Below are 18,169 nucleotides of genomic sequence, written 5' to 3' on the forward strand. Positions count from 1 at the left end.
CCTGAGCGGAATTGTACGCCGAAATCGGGTACTTACAGTAGCCCAAGCCGATCTTCGGGACAGCCACTTCACATGCGCGCTATGCCCAGGCACATGCAGAATGATGCAATCTATCGTGAGCTTCTTCGTCGACTTCTTGAACGAGAAGATCGTGTTCGGTGTACGCTTACACAGCAACATCGATATCAATGTTGGTTTCTGTGAACCCCTATTCGGCACTCCAGACCTCATAACCCCGTAGACAAACCCCCTGCGGTAAACCATTCAGCCGCCACCCGGGGGATGTCCATCTCCATCTTTTCACAGCCCCCGGACTTTCGGCCACATGTCACGTCAACTGGTCGGGACGACAAGAAACAGTAGCTTAATTCCAAGTATCCCTGACTCAGATTGTCAAAGGGCCGTCAAGTGACCAGTGGCCTAGGCTTCGAGAACACACTGCACAAAAAAAAAAAGAACCTCGGCTGAGGGGAGCTTTGGGGAAGGTCCGAATTCTTCCGTAAGCCCAGCGCAGGCGTCACAGGGCGGCATGCGCTCGCGACTGAGTCTGCGGTTCCACAGACCGATCGGTACCGGGGTAATTTCATCTCCCTGCGGTTACGGTACGGAGTATTCCGTAGATAAAAGTCGATTGAAGAGAGTCCCCCTGAAAGTGTCTCGTGGGGAGTGAGGCGAAAAAGAGTATGGTCAATATCATCCAAGCATCTACAGCTCTCCGTCTTGAGGATCTACCTATGACGATGGGAAACAAGCATGTGAAGTCAGATCATTTTGAATTCATGGCGGTGCCGCAGTTCAGGGCCGTGGGGAGAGTCATCCGCCCTTGTTCCCGAAGGGCCTCGGGATTGATTTGCACACTCCTGGATCGGAAGTAGCTGAAATTATAAGATTGCCGGAACTCCCTCCTTTCAGCCTGGATTATTTCCTAGTGTTTGGTTTACCCTTTTTCTCGATTTTCTGCTGTGCGTCAACAGGGTTGCAAGTCTCGGCGGCCAAGAACTATAACACTTCCGCTCGTCCAGCTTCCTCCGCTTCCCCGTTAGAGCTGTCTTCCCCACAAAGTTTGGGAACCGCCACTCGGACCGATTTATCCTCGGGACTTCTGAGGTCATTAAAACCTACAACTGATCTTCCACTTCGACTTTCGATCCCTCTCTTGTCTTTGACGATCTTGTCGTGTTGCTCGTCCCCGGGATTGTATACTTCCGACTCACTCCGCATTTCGGTTCTTCCCATCGCGAACATCGGCTATTTTCGGTCAATCGAATTACGTTTTGGACGCGAAAACAATAGCATCTTTGTGATCCTATCATCGTTGGGTGAACAGGTTGCAAACTATATATCCCCCGACTGGAAGAAGAAAAAAAGCAATTCATCATGTCGGCCAAAAATGTACAGGGCCCTGGCAACAGGAGGGCATCGCCCGCAGTAAACTTGATTGGTAGATACCACCATACCCAATGCCTCCGGCTTCAATGCTAACTGTGAGACAGCCGGTGGCGGTGCTGGTATGATGGAAGCTCTCGTGTGTCACCCTCTGGACACAATTAAAGTCCGAATGCAGCTCTCGCGGAGAGCCCGAGCTCCTGGTGTAAGTCAACTCGCTGCAATGTCTCCAACACTATTGCTAACCATGTTGCTGGGAAACAGGCTAAGCCCCGTGGCTTTATCACCACTGGTGTCGAAATCGTGAAGAAGGAAACTGCCATGGGTCTGTACAAGGGTCTGGGTGCCGTGTTGGGAGGTATCATCCCCAAGATGGCCATTCGGTTCACATCATACGAATACTACAAGTCCCTGTTGGCGGATCCGACGACAGGCAGCGTCACCAGCAAGGCCACTTTCTTGTGTAAGTCCATCACGCGACTGCTGTTCCTCAATCCATTAGCTCATGTCTCGCGCAGCTGGTCTCGCCGCCGGTGTCACTGAAGCCGTGGCCATCGTCAACCCGATGGAAGTCGTTAAGATTCGTCTGCAGGCTCAACACCACAGTCTTGCTGACCCGCTCGACACACCTAAGTACCGCAGTGCTCCTCACGCCTTGTTCACCGTGATCAAGGAGGAGGGCTTCAGCACCCTGTACCGCGGTGTGTCTCTCACCGCACTCCGACAAGGAACGAACCAAGCCGCCAACTTCACCGCATACACCGAGCTGAAGGCCGCTCTTCAGCGCATGCAGCCCGAGTATGCTAACTCCCAGCTGCCGTCGTACCAGACTACCCTGATCGGTCTCATCTCCGGAGCTGTCGGTCCCTTCTCTAACGCCCCCATTGATACCATCAAGACCCGTCTCCAAAGGACCCGCGCCGAGCCCGGCCAGACTGCCATTCAACGTATCATGCTTATCGCCAAGGAGATGTTCAAGCAGGAGGGTGCGAGCGCTTTCTACAAGGGAATCACCCCTCGTGTGATGCGTGTGGCTCCTGGTCAGGCCGTGACATTCACCGTGTACGAATTCCTCAAGGGCAAGCTGGAGGCTTCCAACTGGGCATTCGTAGGTGGTAATTTCGAGGAGTAAAGGATCTGGTGATTCGTTGTGTTTTTGTTTGGAAAGCATTGTGATATCATACTACAGCATGGTGGGCGTTGCGTTTCCCTTGTCTGTTCGCAGTGTTTTGAAGTCTGCGAAGAATCGCTGGCCAAAGTAGGCCGGTCGCAACGGGTTCTGTACATATGTCTTTCTGGTTAATTGTATACTACCTGGTTGGATTCAAGAAGTCTTGTCAACGTGAGTTCAAGCGTTTCTGCCGTAGATTCCAGTGAATATGTATCGACATGAGCCTTTTGCTCCATCCAATATTCCCGATGTGTATCTTCTACAGCAGAGAAACAGATGGATAGCTGCTGAGGTGTGCGTCCTTGCAACTTGAAAGATGAGCCCCGCCGAACGTGGCAAGAGTCCCCTCACCGCTTCCCCTCTCTCCGTAAACAACCACTCGATCAGCCCAGGATCCCAACACAGCATCGGCATCATGCAGTCGGGAATCTCAGGTACGTCCGGTGGAGTACAGTGGGATGCAATTGCCCATCCACGCATTGAACTCCCAATCCTACACACAGTGCTTACACGATAACCAGTCTCTTCGGAGCTGCAAGATGCCTTCAACCGGTTCACCTCCGACCCCTCAAGCTTCTGTCTCCCGGTAACCATCACATCCGAGAAGCTGACGCCACTCACTCCTATTGGTTTCGCGGGTGCTTCTACCGGCCCAGATGCATTCTTCTCATCGCTGCCGCAAATCTCATCCATCTTGCAACCGAAGACCCCGATTTACCTTCTGCTCCGCCGTCCCACTTCCACCTCGACTTCCCTCATCGCTCTAACCTATATCCCGTCTAATGCGCCCGTGCGCCCCAAAATGCTCTTTGCATCGACTCGCACGTCGCTGACTCGTGAGCTTGGCACCGAGAAGTTCGGGTCTTCGGTATTCGCCACGGAAGAGGATGAAATTATCGGCCAAGATGCATGGAAGGAGCGTGATGGAATCGCTGCAGGTATTGGTCGGGAGGAGCTAATGGGCGAGAAGGAGCGCGAGTTGGAGGCTGTGCGGAGGGCTGAGGCCGAGGCTCGTAGTGGAACACCCCGAAGTGACATTGGTATTGGCGGCACATTTGGCCCGGGCTCCGGATCAGGCATGAGAGTCTCCATACCTGTTGATGATGGCGCAAAGGCGGCTTTGAAGGAGCTACAGGAAGGTGGCCTGGTGCAGCTGGTGAGGATCCAATTCCACCCCCAACGTCACCATTCTACGACGGATGAAAAGTGGTGCGGGCATAAGCTTGGATTCAATGCTAATCTACATCCGATACAGACTGTTGATATTTCCACGGAGAAAATCACGCTCGCCGACTCTCAGTCCGGTGTCGAGCCAGGCTCCGTTGCGGCTCATATATCCTCATCTTCGCCCCGGTATTCCTTCTACCACTATCCCGGCTCGAGTGTTGTGATTTTCGTGTATACCTGTCCGACTGGATCGTCGATTAAGGAGCGTATGCTGCACGCTAGCTCGCGGAGGAATGCCATTGCGGTGGCCGAAGAGGAAGGACTGAAGATCGAGAAGAAGGTATGTATGCTCGCGGTTTGTGGAAAATGTAGACGCTAATTCTCGAATGACAGATCGAGGCCTCTGGTCCAGATGAAATCACTGGTGACCGCCTGCAGGAAGAGGTCAAGCCGGCCCGGGACCAGGGTCCTGCGCGTGGATTTGCCCGTCCGCGCCGCCCTGGCCGGTAAATCACTCGAAGACAAGACATTCGATAAGTATATATAGGAAGCCTGAAATAGCATATCAAGACGTGCCCAATTTAAAGCGTAACACGTCTCTTGAGGGGGAAATGCTAGCCACCAGAGTGGACCTTTGCAAGACCGGCGGACCTGCACGAGACTTCCTGTCCGCCAGAGGCAAGAGAACACCAAGCCAGCTCCAGAGAGGCCGCAGAGCTTGATCATTGATTCCTGAAACTTTTCTTCTGGTAGAATAAGTCCGTCCTCGAACTTCCCAGATTGATAATCTTTGGACAACCGTCTCGGTCCTTCTCAAGGCGCGTACATTCGAAGCAGTAGAAGGCATCACTGATACCCTCGCCACCGCAGACGATACACTTATTCTGGTAATTACCGAAGGCGCACTCATCGCAGATTCGCACGAGGGTGGTAGGGCGCACGTAGGAGTCGCACACGGGGCATTTGCCGTCGCACTTGTCGCAAAGACGGCCGATTGAAATGCCGGGCTGCTTGCGGCACATGACGAGATCTGGGTGATGGCGAGACATATTGGGTGGTTGGGAGAGGGTAAAGTGTTGAAACAACTGTAGGTCTGGAGAAAGAAAGAGGTGAAGGTGAACGCGAGGAAAAGAAGCTAACAGAATGGTGGTCCGTGCACGTGCCCAGCAGCCCCCGAGCTTCGCGGTCGACTTCCAGTACTCGAAGAATAGACCATTTGTCAGTGGAACAGACCAGATCTCGGGCGACGCTTACTGATACTTTCGAGATTCTTTCGCCACGGTGTACTGAAGGTCGACGATCAATTACCGCCAAGTCCATTATGTCTGAAGGGTACGGGTGCTTTTCCGATTTGCCTCTTGAGTTGCGCTGACATCTGGCTTTTGATCATTTACAGGACCCTTGCCTCCGCAGTTGCCATTCCTGAGCAGGATACTCTACGGCAGTCTCCCGAACTGCCCGCAAAGAGGCGCCAGTCATCCGTTACCGAGCACGATCCCAAGCGCCGTCGTCTCAGCGCGCAAGATGATGGTTCTCCCCAGTCTCAGGCCCGACGACCATCATCGCCAGTGCAAGAAGGCGAGCAGCCAACGGAAAAGCGACATGCCCGGCGGGGACGAGAGGACGAGCGCAAGCGTGGCCAGCGACTGTTCGGCGGACTGCTGGGTACCCTCTCGCAGAGCTCAAATTCGGCGGCGCAAAAGCGGCGCGCAGACATTGAAAAGAGACAGCAGGACAAATTGAAATCTCAAGATAGCGAATATGATGGCTTGAAAAAGCTACACAAGGACCGACGTGATGCAATTCGAAGGAAAGAGAAGCCGTTTTATGAACGTGAGGCTGTAGGTGTACCAGTCACTTAGGTCATGCAGCAGGATCTGACATGTCTATCTACAGATCCAGACTCGCCATGCAAGTCTAGTGGCTATGGCGCATTTCCTGAAGACAAAGACAGAACCTGTTTTGGTATTTGAATTCTCAACCCAGTCGCGTGACTCACGAGCTAACGTTGATAACAGTACTACAAGCCATGGCAACTAAGACCTGGTGACGAAGCAGTGATCCAGGAACAGATAGCGGATGCCAAAGCAACCGTTGCCCGCGAAATTGCAGAGTTCGAAGCCCGATATCCACCTGAAGCCTTCGTGCGCGAGGATCTAGAGCCAGTGTCTACGGAAGAATCGAAGCAACAAAACACATCCAAGAAGCAGCCCGAGCCAAATCCAGAACAACCCTCAGCGACGGAACCTCCGGTGGAGTCAAGCCCCCTGAACACAACGGATACTGGGGCTGTACAGACTATATCCGCGGACGACTCGGAAGCTATGACCGAAGCGCCTACTAACGGGGCCGACGGCACTGCTCAAGAGCAGTCAGACGCCCATCACGACGACGGAGGGGAGGTGGTGGAGGATAATGAGGATACAGTGATCTATTAGCGTTTTTTTTTTTCGGTGAACAGTTTATGACTGGGGATTTTAAATTGTGGCGCATTTGGGCATTGGGGTTGAAGCTTCAAGATTCAACCGAGGCTGACCGAGGACCGCCCGTGAGGGGTTTCGGTCCACCAAAACATCCTGATGGGCTTTCAACTGCATATATCCATCTTCTATTTGACATATCTCATTCAAATTTCTGTATCAGACTTGAGTTGTTATAATATTGGCTAGGTTTTGGCGAATTTCACTTGATGCCCAGTGGGGTTCAAATGCTGAATATATATTAGCTTCACGCGGGGACGAGAGACCATCATTTCCTCTGGATTGAATACGTTCGCCTCAAAATTCTCTCTTTCCACGTGGATGCACATAATTGACGACATAAAATATTTCGCAACATCATGCCGGTCGACAAGATCCGCGTCTCAGGGGATCCCCGAATCAAGTACCAATCTGCAACAATCAATAGCCACAAGTATTGTGAGTAACTCAAGCAGCGGACAGTCACAGTCTAAGTCACAAAGAAACCTGGCCACAGTTAATGTTAACGATCCATGACCAGCTTACCTTCTCAGCCAGCCCGAATCAGGCAAATACCGAGCTACGATCTTCCTGGTGAATTGCACGTTTCCGACGCGCTGTGAGCATTGAGCTGATAGAACCTATTAGATCCATGGCTTCCCCGATATCTCAATGGGATGGCGCTATCAGATCCCCATGCTAGTCAGCATGGGACTGAGGGTTGTCGCTCCCGACTGCTTGGGATACGGCCGGACGGTGAGCTCATCAACCTCGGCATGTCTTTTCAAACCATCTAACGTCGCATTCACGACCAGGACGCCCCTGATGCGTTTGAAGCTTACTCACACAAGCGATGCGCCGATGATATCAAGGCTCTAGCAAATCATCTCGGCGAATCCAAGGTTATTCTAGGAGGACATGACTGGTAAGACATCCTCTCCCCTTTTGAAACATCCACGATGGCTGATCCGAGGCAATATAGGGGTGCCGCTCTAGCCTACCGCGTGGCACTTTGGCACTCAGACCTAATCAGCCACCTCTTCACAGTTTGTGTGCCCTACGCCCGGCCTATGGAAAAGTACATCTCTATCGAAGACCTGGTAGCCAATGCCGCACCGCACTTTGCGTACCAGATACAATTTGCTAGCGGCGACCTTGAGCAAGTACTTCGCTCCAAGAGCGAAATTCGCCAATTCTTGTCTGCCTTGTACGGCGGGAAGACGGAGAAGCGCGAGCCCGGCTTCGATGCCGAAAAGGGTGTCCTCTTGGATAAGTTGCCGCACCTGAAGCCATCGCGACTGTTGAGCGAGGAGGTAAGTCCTCCCTACCGTCTTCGATACACAGGCACTGTTGAGCAAATCAAAATAACAAGTCTCAGGAGCTGGATTACTATGCCACCGAATTTGCGCGCAATGGCATCCACGGCCCACGTATGATATCACTGCCCCACATTTCCGATATTTAGTCTATGCTAATTTTGAGATAGTCAATTGGTACCGTACGCGCAAGGTCAATTTTGAGGAAGAGCAGGCTATCCTCAATCGGCGTATCGAGATCCCCGTGTTGTTCATCCAAGCTCTCAAGGATGAGGCGCTCCCGCCTCACCTTGGGAAGTCGATGGCTAAGCACATTCCCAATTTGACTTTGACGCAGGTCAATACTGCGCATTGGGCGCTGTGGGAGAAGCCCGAGGATGTTAACGAAATTATAGCGACTTGGTTGAAAAATGTTGTTTTCACGCAGGGACGAGCTGGTAAACTTTAGTGCTGTGGATTCAATATGTACGGGCAGACAATGGCCACCTGGACAAACTGCACTAGATCAGGGATTAGTGTTGCTGTATTCTCTTGGATTGCAAGATGGAACGGGTCAAGTCTTTGCGGGTACCAATTACGTGGTATTACATCGTTCATTCCGTGTGTCAAGCGAGCTAAGAAATAAATACACAAAATCAAGTCGTCAATCATCTTGAGCTTAGTACTGGAACACCCGGGTTTGAATCTTCACACCAGTGGCATCCAGGCGATCAACATAGTCCTGGCCCAAAGTAGCAGAGGTGACGATACCACAGCGCGAGGTCTTCTTGACCTTCTCCTCTTCCTGCAGAATGACCATGGCGGCCTCAGAAACCAGCAGTCCAGTAAGCACATACAAGCTTCCTTCGTAGCTGATTGTTCCAAAAACCCGAGGAGGAGAAGGACCGCCCTGATCAGCAGTAGCGACGGCGTGGTACTCGAGGCGATCATTCTGGTATGCCTCGGCGGTCGGGCCTTGACCAGGCGCGAAGATGAACTTGCGCAGCACCATGCGCACGGGTGGGATCATGAGCATAGCCAAGGCGAACATGAAGGCAATGTGCACCATGGCGCCAATAAGGGTATTCCGGACGTAGAGGAACTGGTGGAAGTAGAAGCGCTTGCCATAGAACTCGGGCATCAGGGTGCTGCTGCGGTGCACGATGGTCATGTCGGCAAGTCCAGTGGGCGAAGTAGTCACAGCGCCGAGATCACTAATGGAGCGCACACCCAGAAGCTTCTGGAGAATGGTGTCGCTGGGGATATCCTTCGGTGGTGCAGAAGCGGCCAGGGAGAATGGGTTGGCAGATTTCAGAAGTTGGGAGAGCGGCAGAGAGTCAAACATTCCCAGAACTGTGGCGAGAGTACCACCGCTGGGGCCGGAGGACCTGTCAAAATGTATGAGACATGGTGGTCTGGATAGCAGAAGGGTTGAACATGAAATACTTACTTCATCTCCTTGATACAGCTCTCGATACTCCGAGTGCCGGAGGAGTACTCAGAACGAATGCGCTTGACCAGGGCCCAGGCCAGCATATCGGCGGGGGCACTTTCGACACCAACTGAGGGCATTATAATTGCGCCATTGCTCTTGGCGGTTTCATGGTACTTCTCAATGAGCTCCTTGATCCAGGGAGTCTCTCCGGTCCTACAGGGGTTTAGTCGAGGTATAATGTTGCGAATTCGAAAACAGCACTTACACATCAAGGTAGTGGGTACCATTGGCAGCACAAGCCTCCACCACAGGAGTGGAGTACAGGTGATAGGGGCCGACGCAATTGATGATGATCTTAGTCTTTTGCGCCAGCTCATTGAGCTCTGCCGAGTTGAGCTGCACCACCAGGATATCTAACCCAAGTCAGTGCGAGCTCAAGCGATCACAACATCGAAGATATGCAAGTCTATACCTGGCTGGACACGGTCCTGATTCAATTCCTTCAGCTCCTGGGCAATGGGCTCCATCTTCTTCTCAGAACGACCAGCGATAGCCCATTTCAGGTTGGTCGGATGGTTCTTAACAATGTGTTGAGCACAGAAGCGGCCCGTGTAGCCAGTGGGGCCCAAAAGGACCATGTCATATTGTGGGTTGGTCGGCATTTTGGCTCTTGTGGTTCACGGAAGAAGCTTTTGACTGTATAGGGAAGCTCGCGGGCTTCTGGGTGGGGAGATAAGGAGAGACGGAATGGGGAAACTGAAGCACTGTGACAGAGACTAGATTTTATAGCTGCAGCTGAGGTATCCTTGCTTGGTCGTACACAGCGGGGAGGTCCAGGCTTCAGGTCGTGTTAATCGCGATGGATATAATGGCACGTGATTTGACCTCATCGATTCAAGATTTAGCTTTCGTCCTACATTTTATTGATAACAATCTTCATGTACTTTTTTGAACTTATTTCTGCATTTTGAATATGTTCATTCAGCATGTTCCACCAGCCATCTACAAAAACACTCCGTAGCCGATGCCATGTTATTCTGTTCACGCCGTTCCACGTGACCGGATAGATGAATGTCGCCGACGGCTCATTTTCGAGCGAATTGTAGCGTGGGCGAATGATTGGAGTTGGTGTCGCGAGAGATCGGTACAAGGAGAGACGAAATTAGGCCGCGGCATCTTATATACTCTCAGAAAAACCATCATACGTCTGTGACATGATCGGCATAATCGAATAACGAGATGTACCTGGTAAGCACTCTATACATCATCAAGCAGCCGATGACGGTGAGAAACCGAGCCCAAAAAGCGGAGTCTGGTGGTACGTGCATTGTGACTAAGCACACGCAAGCCCTCACAAATTTGAACAGGTGGAAGGGATCATGTGACCGCACAAACTGCCAAGGCCCCGAGCCCTAAGCGAGCCTCCACCCACAACCACTCATCCGGAGCGTCTCTCGATCTCGCTTTCTATCTTCATCATCTACAGCCGCACTCAGACAAGATGACCAAGCGCACGAAGAGTATGTTTCAACAAAGCACTGTCCAAATGGATCAGTCCCCCCCCGTTCAATACCCATGAATCCCAATGCTAACGCTCTTCCACAGAGGTCGGTATCACCGGTAAATATGGTGTCAGGTATGCATCGCGCCCAATCCTCCAACACGCCCTCGAACGACCATGAGAAATCGAACGGGAAACGACACGAAAGAACCGAATATTGACCAAACCCCCAACAGATACGGTGCCTCCCTGCGTAAGCAGGTGAAGAAGATGGAAATCACCCAGCACGCCCGCTACATCTGCACCTTCTGCGGAAAGAACACCGTCAAGCGCAAGGCTGTTGGTATCTGGGAGTGCAAGGGCTGCAACAAGACCGTCGCCGGTGGTGCCTACACCGTCTCGTAAGTCGCCTACTGAACCCTCGAGGTCGACCTGGAAGGGATTCAATCCACGCCTACGACACTAGGCTTGGTCACAGATCGAGACAAATACTAATAACGACTGTGCTACAGGACCCCCGCCGCCGCTGCCACCCGCTCCACCATCCGTCGTCTCCGTGAGATCGCTGAGGTTTAAACGCGATCATGTGGTTTCCTATTTCTTCTACGGTCACGTCTGAATACCAAAAAATGAAAACTTTCGGAATCTGAAGATTTTGCATGAACCGATCTCCAACTCTCCCGTAATCCGCGAAGCTCGCAACGCTGGACAGGAACCCAGTATCGACAAGGCCCTCCGGTGTCGAATCTGGCCGGTCTCGTCTGTTCAGTCTGTTCGACCTTCCCAACCCAATTGCTTTTCCCCCGGGGCGTTGACCCGTGCGACTGGGCTTCGTCCTCGAAGAGGATTGAGGATTGAATGTCTCACCCCGGGTTGCACACTGGCAGAGAGTAGTAATTGTAGATGTCGGCCGCCTCCCAGACTCGCTGTTCAATGAACCATTACAGGAAACAACTCTGAACCCATATGGACTGTCTTCTCTTTTGGTCTTGGACGCTGTTCGTGGCTTATCAACGTCTGCGTTCAAGGACCTTGGAAGGATCGAGATCTAGGCACCGGATTTCCTTATCCCGGGCACAACGTACGCCTAGGTGATGGTGACGTGCACCACACTCGAACCTGACCGAGTTCCTCAGCCGCATGACCCTGGGATCAAATGGGCCCGGGACCTCCAAAGAATGTGGGCGCTAGCGACCCTGCAACCTGTAGAAATAGTCCCTATGGTGATCGGAACCATGTCGGGTCGCAGGCTGGCGCACCTTGCAGCAAGGGCACCACGATCTTCGATCTATCCCGGCTTCTTCTTTTTCATCCCAGTCACTAGCTATTAGGAGTTGAAACCCTATGCATAAGACCATGACCCGGGTCTCATCCGCAGCTGGCGGGTGATTCGCCTCCGTCACGTTGGCGCCCTGTTTTGCGTTAGACCGAGAACCCCGGCCCACCTTCAAAAGGCGCCCGTTCCTCGACTCCCCACATCTTCCCTTCATACATATTCCCCCTCGACTCTATGCCGCCGTCCACTCCTGGCTTATATCCTGTCCATGTCCGACACTTGTATTGTCTGTTTAGGAGACCTTGGCGAAAGCGCCGGTAATCCACTCGCCGCCGAGCCCGTGAACCCCGATAATGATGTATCGAAGGCCAGGCTCGACGAGGATAGCCAGATCGCCCAGTTGCTTCCTTGCGGACATGTACTGCACAATAACTGTTTAAAGCCATGGGTAGAACGGGCCAACAGTTGTCCAATATGTCGCCGCAACTTTAACATGGTCGAGTTGACGGACTCACTTGGTGGTATGTACTCCCCTAGTTTCAGTGGATTCTCTGGCTTTTCGCTAGAGAAGCTAGTTCTTTTGCTGACCATAATTTGATGATTCATATAGGCCCTGTAATCTCGTCATATGCCGTCCAAGACCGAACCCAGGTTGCTGACGTCGACCCGTCGATGGTCATTGAATATGCCGAAGATGAGCTCGCCGATTCTCAACCGTGTACGATATGTGGCGAAGCAGATAACGAGGATGTTCTCCTTCTATGCGATGGATGCGATGCCCCTTCTCATCTATACTGTGTCGGTTTGGATGAAATACCTGCCGGCTCATGGTATTGCTCGCAATGCGAATCTCAACGTGCGATCGGCCCTGTTGAGGTTTCTGCCCGATCTACAAGAGCCGAGCGACGAAGTCGCCGCACTCGCGCTCAGCAGCGTCGTGCGCAAACCTCAAACAACATCAACTCACTCCACTGGGCTCGGGTGTGGCAGTCGGTCTGGGATCATTTGAATATCGATTTGGATTTCCCATTCGACGACGATCGATCGGCGCAGCGTGTTATGCAGCAACGTCGTCGGGATGAGGCTAATCAGCGCGAGTTCCGGGCATGGCAGCGTCGATTTGAAGTCGCGGAACGACAAGGCGGTGGTAGTCGGTTCCGGGACACAGCCTCGCTGTTCGACATCGAACCTGCCCGCCCGTCGCGGCCTCGAGTACCTAGAGAACCAACGCCTGAGCCAGAGTCACTTGAGGAAATGCGAGCATGGAATGCCTTTGAAAGAGCTCGAGAGATAGAGAACAACCCAAATGCGGCTCGAAAGCGCAAAGAGCCTTCCTTGTCCCCATCACCTGAGCCGACCGAGCCAGAGCGCAAGCTCAAGCGCCCGCGCACTAGACGACCTCAAGAGCTGGCTGCCATGGCTCAGCAAAATGGAGAATCTTCCAGAACTGCCGGTTCGAGTGCACGCCTCACGAACGGGGATAATAGCATAGGCGAGCCAAGCTTTCTGTCCTCTCTATTGAAAGAGGTCGAAGACTCGTCAGTTACAGAGCGCGGAAATTCACATGGACCATCGGCTTCCACTTCTATAGCCCCTACCGACCATGCCACTCCGGGTCTATCTTCTCCATCCCTCTCCCCTGTTTCTTCCCGGCACTCATCTCCCGGAATCTCATCGACAACCCCACCACCTTTCTCTCGCAGCCGACCCATCTCCCCCTTCGACTCTCTTCTCCTGCCGAACCCTGCTCGCCTCCGTTCTCCCCGGAGGTTTCATTCACGGGCAGCCCGGCGTCTTCGCCTAGTAAAGCAAGCCCGCTGCCACCACGTGAAGCCGGTCGCCCACGCTCTCGCATCCCTCGACGAGCTATTCACCTAGGCCATTCTCGCTCTGCCGACGCCTCACCTACCCGTGCCGGACCTTCCCTGGCTGTCAAATCCGATATTCAAAAAATGGTCGGCGCAGCGCTCAAGCCGCACTACCGAGCCAAGACCATCTCCAAAGACCAATTCACCGAGATCAACCGCACTATTTCGCGCAAATTATACGAGCGCGTCGGATCAGCTGATTCTCTCGACCCCGAGCCCCGCACGGATATTGAAGCCGTCGCGAAACACGAGGTCCAAAATACCATCGGCGCGCTGCGCAAGAAAGACAAACAACCCATGCTGACATCTGACTCCGATGGCGATTTACAATGACTGCTATGACATGACCCAAGGCATTTTAATGGCGTTTCTTTCTATGGATCTATGGAATACATATGTCAGCTGGCGTTCGGGGACATCGGATGGTGTTACCTTCTTCTTCTTTAGCGGGACATTCTTGGAACTTCAAACCATTGACAATGCAGGCGATATAGGCGGTGTCTTCTTCTAATGTTCTAGACATATCACACTGCATATCACATACCGTATCTCTGATGACTTCATACTAGGGGTCTTGTCTCTGCAACCATTCTCATGATTCTTATTGTAATGTAGGCATGGGCACTCAAGCCTGATGGAAGCTTTTGCTAAGAGCCTAAGATATCCTTTCAGCGTAGTCTGGGCCTTTTCCTTGGGGTGTCTTCTTAGACATCTGCATAGGCCGATGGATTAGGACTCATCCGAGACATGTCAAACCAATAGACAGAACATCTATATTACTACTCTCAACTCCAGCCAACGTGCATTCACAAAGTCACTTCAGTCCAAGGCTCATGGGTATCTTAATTTGAATTTGCACAAGGCACTCCACGTAGTACGCCAGGTACTCCCAAAGGGCCATGATACCCCGCAAGACTGGTCTAGATGCGTGTGTCCATTTTAGGCGTAGTCCATCCACCTAATACTGTAATTCATGGCCGTAATTATGTGTCTTAAATCATGCTATTTAGCTTATGTTATCCCATATGGGGTAACGGCTAGCCTAACCGTCTTTCACACGGTAGACCCGGGTTCGACTCCCGGTATGGGAACACTCATACGATAACATCTTTTTTTTCCTCGTCCACCAGAACATTCAGACATGGTTCAAAGCTAGATACAGTATGACATCGAAGAAGGTCTTCTTGTTGAAGTGATAATCCTTCTCTTATATCAAAGAAACACAATGTTATCTGAATCGAATGGACATATCGAATAAACCTGACGATCGGATCCCTGGGTAGATTTTGTCCTATATCACCATCGGTCGCAGGTCAAGTATTAAGCAGGTTGATTCAGATCTCGTTTGGATGAGCGTGAAAGTCCTTTGGTCATGTCAGTCGGGCTACAAGTCCTGTTATGATGTAAGGCTAATTGTAAATGTACATATCTATCGACTTGTCCAAAAAGGACTGCGTAGGATTGATCGTCTTCGTTTAATCACTCATGGCCAATCAACTAGGCGTGGCTAATGCCAGTTCTCAGCGATACATCGGATGCGCCGTACTACGATATTTGTGCGTCTTCAAGGCTACATCGCGCCTGTACAGTCAATTTAGATCATGAGTTATCGTCATTATTATGGAAGAAATATCTGCAAAAATCACCCGTAATTTGTAATTGCGACAAAAGAAATATTTATGCAGCATACTTTGCTTTTTTGAGAAGACTTCAAAAAAAAAAAGAAAGAAAAAAGAAGGCAACATGTATGAGTTTTCCCATACCGGGAGTCGAACCCGGGTCTACCGTGTGAAAGACGGTTAGGCTAGCCGTTACCCCATATGGGATTTGTTGTCTTTAATTGGTCTGTTTGCAATATATGAAGCCTCGGATCAGTTTCATCATTAGGTCAATAACCGGGAACATACACATAGTGCGCGCGATCGTTAGATGTCTAATGATATTGTTCAACACAATCCAGTTGGTTATAGCTATTCCTGATACAGTTTCAATCCTACAGTCAACTGACTGCCAGGGTCTGTATGACTCGCCAATGTATCGAGGATAAGCATCTTTGAACCAGCCTGCCTCCTAAGTGTCATATCTTTGAACACCCCTATTTCTCATCATTAGCAGCCGAGTCACGCTCAAATGATCCTTTAGTTTTGTATTTTCGAAATAACCCTACTTCCCATGTTTCTCATTAGGCTAAATATCGTGAGATTCGATAAATTTTTCCTGAGGGGTAAAGAAGAATTGACAAGGCATTTGGGTTGCCAGGTGGGCACCCGTGTCCGACCCTCGAAAAGCTACTGTTGGGACATCAATAAAGATTCAAAACTTCTGCCATCCGCTGAATACTTGACTACCAATTGACACAAACCCTACCGATTTGGAATATCCTACAGAGCCGATGTTGATTGTGTGGTTGGTCGTTGACCTTTGCGGCTTCCATCAGCCGCGTTATATATATGCGCAGTCAAGCTGTAAACTGTCCGAGTTTTCACACGGATTATGTAAAGGAGAAAAAGATATTGCTAACTAGCCTTTACATTGCTTCAAAAAGGTCACAGATCGCACAGCATCTCCAAAAGGCTCGCAAGGTCCAATTATCTTCCAGGGTCGCTATGTTCTAGTAACAGCGTCGACCTCGTCAAATCTCCAATAACAATTCTCAAATGGACTAGAACACTACTGCACGTACGTGAGTAAGCTATTCAAACCTTTCTGCCTTCATGAGTATAGATCTGCTGAGACTATATTGAGAGGAAGCTGATTTGCGCACTAACCGGAGCTAGGTATTGCCATCAAACCGATGAAACTGCATTTTTCTCCCATCATCTAAATATCACGCACTCATAGTCGTCGCTATCTTTCGTCATTTTCTTACGGCCCATTTCTGGGGTTCCCAAAGCTGACCTATGCAGTCTGTCACTGTATCTTCCCAGTCAATGTTCAAGCCAAGCTCATTAGCCATCATGTCACAGCGGACCAATAGTTGCCAACATTAATTGAGATACTGAGTTAATTGCTTCCTGTTATCGGGATGGAATGGATCGTGCGCTACATTCAATTTCCTTAATAGTCGGCGACGATCTCCATGATGTCGAGGGCAAGCTCAACGGGAAGCCCTCTAGAGCCCAGTATTGATAGCACTTGTTCTGTATCTGGTAGAGCTGCCTCACACGCGTCCAGCTTCCGCATTGCAAGGAGATTGTCGTACGAAAGTTTCCCACATACAGTTTTGAAACTGCCGGATTCATCGTAGTGACCCCACAGAAGTTGCCATTCCCGCGGATTTGGTAAAGGATGAAGCTTGAGAAGGGTCTTTGATCCCAAAGAACTGGCGGTGTGGATATGCCACCACATGTGAAATGTCACCCGGCTCTGTAGATTTGATGACCATGCGCTGGTATAATCTGGTGTGTCGATAGTCCTTTGATAGTCCTGCTGCTCCGTTCTTACCGAGGCGTGGTCCCATAACTCCGGAAAACAGAAAATCGAGTTTAAACAGATGTATACCATTAGTGCTTTTTGTAAATCTGATCCCATCCAAGGTTAGAAGACTAGTCAAGTCAGAGCCAAGGCCGAAATCAGATATCTGAGTAAAAGCAAGTGAGCATCAGAGAAAGGACGGCAACTTACGAAACAGCCACACACGTCAATATTCCACCAGGCACCAATAGCCACGTATAGATAAGCGCATGCATGAAGAATCGGCTCCATATAGCCGTGGATGACCAATGTCTTGACTATTTCCATGTTGAAATAGCCTGCACTCTGCTGTGGAAGAAATCCGATGCATGGCGAATACTGGAATCCCCCGCAGAATGCAGATGCGATTCTTTGCTCATGCGGGAGAACCCCAGATGTACAGCAGAGAAGTTTTTGAGACCGGCACGACCTTCCATTTAAGCTGCAGAACATTGGTGGCATTGCTTCTTCGCAGGCTTCCCTCCATGGACAAATTGTGCAGTGTATCTTTGCGGCGGTATTGTCATCAATTATTATGTCAGTAGCACTCGGCGCTTTCTAGTGAGAGTACTTCTTGCGTTCACATTTTGAATGCTCTCTGACAGTTCCTGCAAAAACCCTTCGCAAAATAGATCAAGTTCTTGGCTTGGTCGGATTTGAAGCCGGGGTGGAGATCGTAAGCATCGTGCTGACCACTCGACACACGGGCCCACCGCAGATTGGACGCCAACATTGTCCAGGGAATGTTATGAGCCTGATGAGCCATGCAACCCTCTGACCAGGGAACAGGAAATATGAAAGATGGAGGGAAAAATCTGGAACAGGGAAAAGGGGAAAGATCTGTGTAGAGTGAAAGAGCTCTGAGTTGACTTTTCAGCTTAGCAAAAGCACAGCCACAGTCTTGGGAACTTTGACTCATTTTGAAATCTCGCAATGATTCCCAGATTCACGTGAGTGGTGATGGTATATAACTCTAGAGGGCATTCATTCTCTACTTTGATCATCTCGAGAGAGTTGGCCCAGTTTTCCGCCCCTCTCGATCTCCGTCAAGGTCTGTTTCCTTTGTCGACATCCGATGAGGATCCATTCAAATATAAGAAAGACGAGAGCTCCTCCCACGCCAGCTGCAACCCCAATAATCAGTCGGAAGTGGTCATG

General features: G+C 50.9%; 9 protein-coding genes across 9 annotated transcripts; 6 read left to right on the forward strand and 3 right to left on the reverse strand.

The window, feature by feature from the left end:
* Positions 1-1,377: 1,377 nt before the first annotated feature.
* On the forward strand, positions 1,378-2,518 carry N7477_004416 (putative succinate:fumarate antiporter (Acr1); the record flags this gene model as incomplete). The annotated part of the gene is made up of 4 exons (XM_056966079.1): positions 1,378-1,441; positions 1,494-1,591; positions 1,651-1,849; positions 1,905-2,518. The coding sequence occupies 4 exons, from the start codon at positions 1,378-1,380 to the stop codon at positions 2,516-2,518; spliced, it is 975 nt and encodes a 324-aa protein (XP_056822860.1).
* A 454-nt stretch (positions 2,519-2,972) lies between these two features.
* Positions 2,973-4,234, forward strand: N7477_004417 (twinfilin; the record flags this gene model as incomplete). The annotated part of the gene is made up of 3 exons (XM_056966080.1): positions 2,973-2,991; positions 3,079-4,079; positions 4,118-4,234. 3 exons carry the CDS (start codon positions 2,973-2,975, stop codon positions 4,232-4,234), a joined length of 1,137 nt encoding a protein of 378 aa, XP_056822861.1.
* A 212-nt stretch (positions 4,235-4,446) lies between these two features.
* Positions 4,447-4,773, reverse strand: N7477_004418 (PHF5 family protein; the record flags this gene model as incomplete). The annotated part of the gene is made up of 1 exon (XM_056966081.1): positions 4,447-4,773. One exon carries the CDS (start codon positions 4,771-4,773, stop codon positions 4,447-4,449), a length of 327 nt encoding a protein of 108 aa, XP_056822862.1.
* Positions 4,774-5,045: 272 nt separating this feature from the next.
* Positions 5,046-6,162, forward strand: N7477_004419 (pinin family protein; the record flags this gene model as incomplete). The annotated part of the gene is made up of 4 exons (XM_056966082.1): positions 5,046-5,056; positions 5,121-5,565; positions 5,621-5,689; positions 5,743-6,162. The coding sequence occupies 4 exons, from the start codon at positions 5,046-5,048 to the stop codon at positions 6,160-6,162; spliced, it is 945 nt and encodes a 314-aa protein (XP_056822863.1).
* Positions 6,163-6,563: 401 nt separating this feature from the next.
* On the forward strand, positions 6,564-7,947 carry N7477_004420 (alpha/beta fold hydrolase; the record flags this gene model as incomplete). The annotated part of the gene is made up of 7 exons (XM_056966083.1): positions 6,564-6,642; positions 6,725-6,777; positions 6,832-6,939; positions 6,999-7,108; positions 7,166-7,496; positions 7,562-7,613; positions 7,670-7,947. 7 exons carry the CDS (start codon positions 6,564-6,566, stop codon positions 7,945-7,947), a joined length of 1,011 nt encoding a protein of 336 aa, XP_056822864.1.
* A 210-nt stretch (positions 7,948-8,157) lies between these two features.
* On the reverse strand, positions 8,158-9,575 carry N7477_004421 (saccharopine dehydrogenase family protein; the record flags this gene model as incomplete). The annotated part of the gene is made up of 4 exons (XM_056966084.1): positions 8,158-8,866; positions 8,929-9,126; positions 9,179-9,326; positions 9,386-9,575. The coding sequence occupies 4 exons, from the start codon at positions 9,573-9,575 to the stop codon at positions 8,158-8,160; spliced, it is 1,245 nt and encodes a 414-aa protein (XP_056822865.1).
* A 782-nt stretch (positions 9,576-10,357) lies between these two features.
* On the forward strand, positions 10,358-11,078 carry N7477_004422 (60S ribosomal protein eL43). The gene is made up of 4 exons (XM_056966085.1): positions 10,358-10,433; positions 10,519-10,549; positions 10,651-10,815; positions 10,927-11,078. The coding sequence occupies exons 1-4, from the start codon at positions 10,415-10,417 to the stop codon at positions 10,988-10,990; spliced, it is 279 nt and encodes a 92-aa protein (XP_056822866.1). The 5' UTR covers positions 10,358-10,414; the 3' UTR covers positions 10,991-11,078.
* Positions 11,079-11,958: 880 nt separating this feature from the next.
* N7477_004423 (putative PHD and RING finger domain protein) lies at positions 11,959-13,891 on the forward strand (the record flags this gene model as incomplete). The annotated part of the gene is made up of 3 exons (XM_056966086.1): positions 11,959-12,211; positions 12,301-13,228; positions 13,282-13,891. 3 exons carry the CDS (start codon positions 11,959-11,961, stop codon positions 13,889-13,891), a joined length of 1,791 nt encoding a protein of 596 aa, XP_056822867.1.
* A 2,905-nt stretch (positions 13,892-16,796) lies between these two features.
* On the reverse strand, positions 16,797-17,777 carry N7477_004424 (uncharacterized protein; the record flags this gene model as incomplete). The annotated part of the gene is made up of 3 exons (XM_056966087.1): positions 16,797-17,138; positions 17,183-17,565; positions 17,630-17,777. 3 exons carry the CDS (start codon positions 17,775-17,777, stop codon positions 16,797-16,799), a joined length of 873 nt encoding a protein of 290 aa, XP_056822868.1.
* Positions 17,778-18,169: the final 392 nt, after the last annotated feature.

Source organism: Penicillium maclennaniae (assembly GCF_028827695.1).
Source record: "Penicillium maclennaniae strain IBT 15551 chromosome Unknown utg000004l:1.0-3007600.0:1.0-3009580.0, whole genome shotgun sequence".
Lineage (NCBI taxonomy): Eukaryota > Fungi > Ascomycota > Eurotiomycetes > Eurotiales > Aspergillaceae > Penicillium > Penicillium maclennaniae.

Bases quoted from the DNA above. Each gene is read 5' to 3' on its own strand.
- N7477_004422 (XM_056966085.1), top strand. The intron at 10,550-10,650 runs GTATGCATCGCG...AACCCCCAACAG, and splicing joins ACCGGTAAATATGGTGTCAG to ATACGGTGCCTCCCTGCGTA. The intron at 10,816-10,926 runs GTAAGTCGCCTA...ACTGTGCTACAG, and splicing joins GGTGGTGCCTACACCGTCTC to GACCCCCGCCGCCGCTGCCA.